Source organism: Bufo bufo, chromosome 2 (assembly GCF_905171765.1).
Source record: "Bufo bufo chromosome 2, aBufBuf1.1, whole genome shotgun sequence".
Taxonomy (NCBI): domain Eukaryota; kingdom Metazoa; phylum Chordata; class Amphibia; order Anura; family Bufonidae; genus Bufo; species Bufo bufo.
Window position 1 is genome coordinate 109,391,917 of NC_053390.1, and position 10,056 is coordinate 109,401,972.

Sequence of the window (10,056 nt, forward strand, 5' to 3'; positions counted from 1 at the left end):
AATTGTCAGTTGAGGAGTTCTCTAGTACTTTAGCTTTACAGGCGAAGAATAATTAGATTTACTTTAAAGGATAACTGTCATATTTTTTTATTTTTTTTGCTAAAGTGTAGGGCAAGGGATAGGTAACAATTTTGCAATAGACTTTATTTAGCCAAAACGTTTCTTTTTGGTAGAAAACGGGTACTGAAATGGCCCTTAGCAGCACTTTTCAAATCAGCGTTGCTAAGGGTCATCCGTCTCCTATTAGAAAAGGGGAGACGGGCTGTGCAGACGCTGTGCGTTACATTCACTGACCTGCGATCCCTGTGATAATAATTCATGTAGAAGCCGCCGGAAGTAGAAGCACTGTGCGCAGTAAGCCGGCTGCTGCTTCATGAATTATTATCACAGGGATCGCAGGTCAGTGAATGTAACGGAGCATTAGATTGCATAGAAAGGGGGAATATAAATGTAATTTTAACTCCTAAGACTCCTGTGCCCAGCCTTCTGTCTCCCAGGGAAGCACGGGAGGCAGAAGCACAGCGTCTGCACAGCCCGTCTCCCCTTTTCTAATAGGAGACGGATGGCCCTTAGCAACGCTCATTTGAAGAGTGCTGCTAAGGGCCATTTCAGCACCCGTTTTCTACCATAAATAAACGTTTTGGAAAATTGTTACCTATCACTTGCCCTACACTTTAGCAAAAATAAATAAATAAATATGACAGTTATCCTTTAAGTCCACTTTCTATAGCACTCAGGTACTAAATATACTGTTTTCTGCTTATCTTGAGCTATCCAATAAGGACGTTTCTCCCTTGTAGCAGGCAAACTCTCTGAGACATTATTTGCAGGATGTTCTCCAGAAGTATTCAGGTTCACTATATCGAGGAAGGCTTCTAGTGAATAAGGACAACTTGGCACCTTGGTCATCCGGCTGTGTCCACGTACTTGGAAAGTTACTTTTGGTCACATGTGCTTGTAAAGTCCATAAGCCAGACTTATCTCTAACCTTCACTAGGCTTGCTTCATATTTATATATAGACTTACTGTCCAGTGCTACGCTGCTATAAATAGATGTTTGCTGTACTCCCTTAGCCTGGCCAGTACCAAGGGATAAAATAGCAAACTACATGGTGGACGATGCCTGTTTCTCTTCTTTATACACTTTGCTTCCTCTCTAACACTTCAATACACTCTACTACACTACCATCTTCTTTCTACCACACAATACTAATACTACTCTGAGCTAGACACACCCCAAGCACCACCTAGGGTCAAATGGGTGTAATGACATTGCCAGCCTGATAATAGGACATACCATACATTGCAAATACATTAGATATTTAATGTGTCTCTTTTACACACAAATGTAGGACGTTACATACACACAATAGATGTTGTTTACATTTGCCTTTTAATTATTTTAACCTTCCAAAACACTTGCTTCTGTACCTTTTTTAACGAAAAAAGAGTGTGTCATCATGGCAAATGGGGAGTGGCCTATGAGCCATTTAGTGCCATAATTGCAACACAATTCTGGCATAAAATTCTGTCTTCAATTAAACCAACCAGTAATTGGTATAGTGTTAGACAAAAGCGACTGTCTCTGCACCAAAAATATCACCTGTTGCTGTGACAAATCTGGTGCAGGTCCAGACAGCCTGTCTAAGGAACTACCACAGTAGATCAGGCGTGTTGCACCAGAAAAGTGGAGTGATTTTGCCTGTTTTGTCAGAGAAGTAGGCATTATGACTAGAGATGAACGAAGTTTTAAAAAATTCAATTAGCCAGCTTTGCCAAATTTTAACAAGAAATTCAATTTGTTTTACGAATTACTTTGTCACAAATTGTATGGAGCGGGCGCAATGACGGGGAACGGCGATTGCTTTGGTTCCCGTCATTTAACGCTTCAGATGCCGCATTTAACGGTGATCGTGATATCTTTGACTCACATGTAGCATTTCAGGGTTAATCCTTGGTTAAAAAACAAAAAATTATACTCACCTCATCCACTTGATCGAGGAGAGGCCATCCGCTCCCATCTTGATGCAAGAAAACCCACGCACACAGCTAGCGTGATCACACCTTTCCGCGATCAAGTGGATGAGGGGAGTATAATTTTTTTTATTTCAGTCACCATTTTAGGATACTTTGATTTGCTCAACAATAATTATGACGTATCCACTCCATTTGTGGGTGATTTGAGCCATACCCAGCAGTTTTCATTTACTAAGGGGCGGCCAGATGTTTTAGGGCTCAGCTACATTTTTAGCCAAAATTTTCATTGCAACTTTCATTGCAAAAGTTGCATCCTAATACATTACCCCCTCAGGTCATGTCATCTATAGGAGTGATTAAAAGGTCCCCACTGCCTGTTGAAATAAAGCTTTACACTTATGGGATAATGTTTGTATGTGTTCTTTTTTTGATCATTTTTATTAATATAATATTTTTGTGTATTTTTTTTCTATGTGGCAGAAGGTGGCGGCTTTGCTGCAGAGTATGACACAGGTATGTCAAAAAGCTTTTACTATAAATATATGTATATTCTTCAAAGTTATCCAATTTGTTCACATGATCTGTTTAAAAACAGACAGGATTGTGAATGTTTTTGCCATTGTGAACATGCACAACGGGGGAACGCACACCTTAGGATGCCCTTACAGGTTCTTTTGGAATGCTGTGGGGATAAGGCAGGCAGAAGAATTTGAGTTCTTGGCAGCATTACAGCACGGCTTTACTGTACATGCTGTATATATGTCTCTATGTCTCACAGTGGGCTAAAAATGAAAAAGTTATACTCATCCTTACCAATCTCCCGCCACTGCTGTCCCAGTGCTCCTCTCCACTTTGTGGTCCCAGGCCCAGCTCAACAACCAGAAAATGGCAGGCAATGCCTGCTCAGCCAATAGGGGAGACCCACCTATGCAAGTCTTATGGCTAAGTGGCTTTTTCCTGGCATTTTTTGTATGTTGAGCCAGTGTAATGACCTGGAGTGCCATTACCACTTTTTGCACCCTGCCACTGTTTCTTATGGTCTAACATTATGTCATGCTATGCATTAATTCCAAGTCCTTTATAATGTGCATATCTATTCCTATGAAACTGTATTGTTCAAGTGTAATTGCCTGGTTCACCACAAGGTAGCAGCAAACATGGCAGTGCTACTTTAGAGGGAATGGAACCCTTCTTTCCCCAGTCGTCTCCATGACACCAAGTCCTGAGATTGACTTCCTTCTGATTGGACAGGAAAAACACAGAGAGGTTAAAACCCCCACCCCCTCCTCACATCACCAGTGTTTTTCCTGTCCCATCAGGATAGGAAGCAGGAGAGGTGCACGGAGCTCGTTTGGGCTCACCTGGAGTTTTTTTTTTTTCATCTGGGCCGAGGTCGGATCTGCAGTGCAGCTCTCCCTCCTCCGTTTGGTTAGGCCTGGGCTCGGGCACATAGGTAGTGCCCCTGCGAAGATTCCCTCTGCGGCGGTCCCGGAGGGCTTGATGCAGAGGGAAGGAGGAACACGGCGGATCGGCACTGTGATGTGTCCCTTCCGGCCGGCAGGCGGATGACGTCAGACGCCGGGGGCGGAGCTAAGCGCGCTGACGTCATCAACATGCGCCACAGGTCCTGCAGCATGAGAAGCACATGGAGACACTATAAAAACGCTCAGGACCTGTGTAACGGCGCCCTGCATAGCGCGGCTCACATATTTTGGTGAAGCATCTCTGAAGCGGTCGGGAGTCAAGATGAGCACCCCCCTCACGCCGGGCTCTGGAACCGAGCCTGCATCAAACCCTGGGACAGTGAGTAACCTGTTCTCAGGTACATGCCTTGTATGGTGGGTTCAGTCTGCTCATCCTTTCCTCCCTTACCATTTCAGGGAGAAAAGGATTCGGCTTCTGCAGCCAAAAAAACTAGAAAATGTGGTATTTGCTGCAAAAGATTGTCTAACACTGGATCCAAGCCCCTGTGTAAAGAATGTACTGCCAGTGTCATCAAGTCTGAGTCTTCTAGTCTAATTGAAGACATTAGAAAAGTGGTAAAAGAAGAGGTTCAGCTAGCCTTAACTACCAGAGAACCTACTCCTCCCAAAGTTCCCCCCACTCAGGACGCCCGTAGTGTTAAATCACTTATCCTGGATTCCGACTCTGAGGGGCTGGCGGTCTCAGACTCCGAATCTGTCCAAAAACACCCGGCATCTTCAGATGAAGAGGGCGAATATAAGCGCTTCCTGTTCAATCCTGAAGATATTGATGAACTTATCAGGGCCATCAGGGCCACCATTCAGATGGAGATGCCTAAAACCCCTAGGTCTACCCAGCAAGAAATTTTTGGGGGTCTAGGTGAAAGGAAGAAGGCCGTTTTTCCAGTCCCTGATAGTGTCCAAAAATTAATTAGGTCTGAATGGGAAAAACCGGATAAAGGATCCTTTATCCCAAGAGGAATTAAGAGGCGCTACCCCTTTAGCCAAGAGGACTGTACGGATTGGGAGACCATTCCCAAAGTAGACGCGCCAGTGGCCAAGGTAGCAAAACATACGGCCCTACCGTTTGAAGACTCAGCACAATTGAAAGATCCTCTAGACAGGAAAGCGGAGAGTCTCTTGCGAAAGACCTGGGAGACTACGGCGGCCCTTCTCAAACCGGGCGTTGCCTCCACATGTGTGGCCAGAACACTGAACCTTTGGCTAGACCAGCTAGAGATACATCTGGTCAATAAGACACCACGGGATCAAATTCTAGAGAGCTTGCCTCTATTAAAGATGGCAACCTCCTTTCTAGCAGACGCAGCTGCTGAATCAGTTAAACTGTCCGCCCGTACAGCTGTTCTCTCAAATACAGCGAGAAGGGCACTATGGCTTAAAGCGTGGTCAGGAGATATCACATCTAAAAATAAATTAATCGCACTCCCCTTCCACGGTCAGTACGTTTTCGGAGAAGATCTAGATAAAATCCTAGACAACGCGACAAATAAAAAAAGAGGGTTTCCAGAGGAAAGATATAAACAAAAAAGGCAGCCCTTTCGTGACCGATTTTTTCAACCCGAAAATAAAAAAGATAAAGGGAAGACTGGGAGGTGGAGCTATGCGAAGGGAGGCAGGGGGAGAAGCTTCCTCTTCAACCCAAATCGGGCCGAAGCCTCCTCATCCAACAACAAACAATGACGCCATACCAGTGGGGGGAAGACTCGGCTCCTTTCTAAGATCTTGGGAGCATGTAACAAACAGCCGGTGGATCTTAAGTATTATACAAGAGGGTTATCTGATAGATCTTCTCTCTTCCCCTCCACAGAAATATGTGATCACTACCCTTCCCCCATCTCAAACTGCGACCTTAAAAAACGACATAAAAAACCTATTAACCTTGGACGCCATAGAGCCCGTCCCGAAAAATCAGACAGGACTGGGATTCTATTCCCGCCTCTTCATTATAAAGAAACCAAACGGGAAATCCAGGGTAATTATAAATCTGAAACATCTAAACAAATACGTAAGATATCAAAAATTCAAAATGGAGACCCTGAAGTCAGCAGTGAAACTCTTAAAAAAGGATGCAGTGATGGCCACAATAGATTTAAGCGACGCCTATTATCACGTCCCAATTCACAGGTCATCAAGGGAATTCCTAAGGTTCGCAATAGAATTGGAGGGAAACATTCAGCATTTCCAGTTCAGGTGTCTCCCCTTCGGGATCTCTTCTGCCCCAAGGGTTTTTACCAAAATAATGGCGGAAGCCTTGACAACCTTGAGAGAAAAGGCAATTTGTGTGATCCCCTATCTGGACGACCTACTGGTAGTGGCGGACAACATAGAGACCATGGGAATCCATCTCGGGTTAGTCCTGGATCATCTACAGAGCCTAGGTTGGCTCATCAATTGGAAAAAATCGGATTTAATCCCATCCAAACGGAAAGTTTTTCTGGGCATTACTCTAGACACAGTCTCCCAAAGATCCTTTCTACCACCTCAAAAGATAGTAAAACTTCAGACAGCTTTGAGGAAGTTCAAGAAGGAGAAATTCTGTTCAATAAGACAGGCCATGAAGGTACTAGGGAGTCTGTCCGCTTGCATTCCAGCAGTTGCCTGGGCACAGTTCCATCTAAGACCACTCCAGAAATTCATCTTAGACAAATGGAACAGATCGCAATTAACCCTAGAGAGGAAAATATTCTTAGATGCAGAGACCAAAAAATCACTAACTTGGTGGCTCAGCAATTCGAACCTAGAAAACGGGATTTTCTGGGCACAAGATCTCCCTCTAGTCATCACAACAGATGCCAGCCTCCTCGGGTGGGGAGCGGTCGTCCAGGGGAACTCCTACCAGGGAACATGGGGGAATTACGTGAGCCAGCAATCCTCAAATTTCAAGGAGCTGAGGGCAGTGTGGGAAGCACTGAAACACACAAGTCAGCTGGCAAAGGGTCGTCACGTCCTAGTCTACTCGGACAACGCTACAGCCGTGGCCTTTATCCAACACCAGGGAGGCACAAGGCATCGCCCGCTACAGAACCTGGCAAACAAAATCTTTTCCTGGGCAGAAGGCAACATTCAATCTCTTTCAGCGGTTCATTTGAAGGGAGTTTTAAACATTCAGGCCGATTACCTAAGCCGGCACAGACTAGACCCAGGGGAATGGATGTTAGCTCCAGAAGCCTTCCATTTAATCACAAAGAAATGGGGCAGGCCGACGATAGACCTGTTTGCATCCAGGAGAAATCATCAGCTAAACCAGTTCTTCTCCCTCAACCCCAGGGATCATCCTCGGGCAGTAGACGCCCTCAACCAGAGTTGGACAACAAACTTAGTCTACGCCTTCCCCCCATTTCCGCTTATCCCCAGAGTGTTACAGAAGTTCCTAAAAGAAAAGTGTACACTAATCCTGATAACCCCCTTCTGGCCCAAGAGAAGTTGGTTCTCCCTCTTGAAAGCCCTCAGCGTGGAAGCTCCTCTCCTTCTACCTCAAAGGCCGGACCTTCTAAGTCAGGGACCTATTTCTCACCCAGACCTGAAAATACTAAAGTTAACAGCCTGGATTCTGAAGAATCCAACTTATTAAACTTTGGTCTATCAAAAAAAGTAGTGAACACCTTACTCCTTAGCAGGAAACAGAGTACCAACGACAAGTACCAAAAAATATGGAAGAAATTTGCTGATTGGTCTGGGACCTCCTTCAACCAGTTTAGAGCCAACATCTCACTAATCCTGGATTTTCTTCAAGAAGGGCTAGATTTAGGTCTATCCCCCAATACCCTTAGGGTCCAGGTATCGGCTTTAGGAGCACTATATAATACCAAGCTAACGGAACATCCCTGGATATCCAGATTCCTTAAGGCGGCAGATAGGATCAGACCTACAATTAGAAACATGGTGCCACCATGGAACCTTAATACAGTACTAGGGGGTCTAACCTCCGATCCATTCGAACCTCTGGACTCTATCCACATCAGATGGCTTACCATTAAAACGATTTTTCTGGTGGCAATAACCTCAGCCAGAAGGGTCTGTGAGCTGCAGGCCTTGTCCATCCAAGAACCATTCCTTGCAATATTTGAGGACAAATTAATTTTCAAATTAGATCCGACTTTCCTCCCCAAGGTAGTCTCGACCTTCCATAGGTCTCAGGACATTGTTCTCCCCTCGTTCTGTGACGATCCGAAAAACGATCAAGAAATCACTTACCACACATTAGATGTCCGGAGAGCGGTCTTAAAGTACCTGGAAGCTACCAGCCTTTGGAGAAAAGACAAAAATCTGTTTGTCCAATTTTCAGGTCCTAACAAAGGGAAGAAAGCGGCAAAAAGTTCCATCTCCAGATGGATTAAGATGGCAATCTCCGAAGCATATAAAGCTCAGGGAAAAGACGTCCCTGCTTCCCTAAAAGCACATTCTACGAGAGGCATGGCTGCCTCCTGGGCGGAAAAAGCCTCAGCCTCCTTACAACAGATTTGCAGGGCAGCAACATGGAAAAGAGTTCATACTTTCACTAAGCACTACAGACTAGATGTAGCTGCTAATGACGACCTAAGATTTGGACGTAAGGTCCTGTCGGCAGTTGCCCCCCCCTAATTGTATCTTTGATATTGTCTCAGGACTTGGTGTCATGGAGACGACTGGGGAAAAGAGTATTACACTCACCGGTAATCCGGTTTCCTGGAAGTCTCCATGACACCACATATATCCCACCCTTTTTTTCTGCTATTAGCTATTATCCTTTCATCCTGGGGTTCTTCGTTAAAATACACTGGTGATGTGAGGAGGGGGTGGGGGTTTTAACCTCTCTGTGTTTTTCCTGTCCAATCAGAAGGAAGTCAATCTCAGGACTTGGTGTCATGGAGACTTCCAGGAAACCGGATTACCGGTGAGTGTAATACTCTTTTCCATGCCATCCCTCTCTGAGGAGAGGAGGAGTTTTAGTTTGTGAGTAGAGAGTGTGTAGCCGATCTCAGCCAAGGGAGGTTGTGCAGGAGGCACGTCCCTGCTGGGACGTGTCCAAAGCCAAGCAGGGCTTGAAGCCTCAGAAGCCAGGAAGAAATTCCCTGGATAAATCTAGAGACAGACAACATAGATAAATTGCAGCAGAAAGCAAAGGAAAGGATTCCTATTTAATCTTGTCAGCATAGCAGAGTTGAAGGAGCAACAGATGTAGCAGGCTGAGATTGTTATTGCCTGCCAGTTAATGCTAAAACCTGCTGGAAACCAAGAACAAGTCTGTAAAGTGTTTGCAGAAACGTTGATTGAAAGTAAAAAATGCAGTTGAACTTCATACAAGGGTAGGCTATTTCTTCACTATCCAAGTTAACTACCCCTTTTCTGTCGTTACAGAGGGCAACGTCTCAGTTCCAGAGTATCCAGGTAGGAGTACCATGGCACGTCCAACACCAACATTAGGGAACATCATAGGCTACTTTACACCACTCTGGCATCCCTACACTGGGTACCACATACCAACCACTATCACTAAAAGGGGGCCCTGTGCCCTCGTTGCTGAAATGCAACTGGCATCATGACAAAACAATTATAACATTCCCTTTAACTAAACACCCGGTGCCGCGCCCAAAGGCTTCACCAGCACCAGGAAATGCAGAGCAGCAGAGACCAAAGCAGCATCAGCAGAGCAGCCCCATATCAAAGATCAAACCAGGCCTCCCACACAGGACAGAAGGGTTTCTGTCTAAACCCTTTTCAGTGACCCTGCTTCATTAGCTAAAAGTTGTTCCTTTAGAGAGTATAGTCCTGACCAAATTTTCACCCCCAGTAGAAGAGGAGATAATCCAAACTAAGACTGGGCCCCCTCCTGCCCTGGGCCCCATAGCAGTCGCATGGTCTGCGGCTATGGTAGTTACGCCCCTGGGTGAGGGTAAACAAAGCTTCTTTTTCATTTTGAAACCATGGTGAGCCATATATTAAAAAAATTAAAGGCTTTATCCAGCATTTATTAAGTGATAGCCTATCCCTAGGATAGGTCATCAGTAGCTGATTCTCGGGGTCTGACAGGCTGTACCCCTTCCTATCAGCTATTTAGGTCTAGCTCCGTCGCCGGATGTCAGTGCCAGAAATCTGCAGCAATATCAGTTGTGTACTTGACTTCAGTGAGATCAGCACCATAGCAATTAGCTCCCTCCACTACAATGTTGAAGGTGCTGTGTGATTCCAGTGCTGACTTCTATCCATGCAGCTATACCCGAACAGCTGAGGTGGGGGTGATTGGTGGGTGTGGGCCATGTCAGACCTCTGCCAATCAGCTAGTGATGGCCTATCCTGAGCATAGGCTACCACTTAATAAGCTGGACAACCCCTTTAAGATAGAAATTTATATTTACATGTCCTAAACATTGTAACTTTTGGAAAAAAAAAATATATTTTTATTTTTCTTTTTTTAGCTCGTTACACTTTAAATGACGAAGCCAAATTCTACCTCAACAGTCAGTGGTTGACCAAATTTGTACCATCGATCTACACCGTGGTGTTCACGGTGGCTCTGTCTCTAAACCTGATGGCAATTGTAATATTTCTATTGAAGATAAAAATCAAGACGCCGGCGGTGGTATATATGCTGAACTTGGCGATGGCGGACGTGCTT

At 45.1% G+C, this 10,056-nt stretch overlaps 1 protein-coding gene across 1 annotated transcript; it reads left to right on the plus strand.

The window, feature by feature from the left end:
• Positions 1 to 3,354: 3,354 nt before the first annotated feature.
• LOC120992428 (lamina-associated polypeptide 2, isoforms alpha/zeta-like) lies at positions 3,355 to 8,029 on the plus strand. The gene is made up of 2 exons (XM_040421409.1): positions 3,355 to 3,780; positions 3,858 to 8,029. The coding sequence occupies exons 1-2, from the start codon at positions 3,724 to 3,726 to the stop codon at positions 5,139 to 5,141; spliced, it is 1,341 nt and encodes a 446-aa protein (XP_040277343.1). The 5' UTR covers positions 3,355 to 3,723; the 3' UTR covers positions 5,142 to 8,029.
• Positions 8,030 to 10,056: the final 2,027 nt, after the last annotated feature.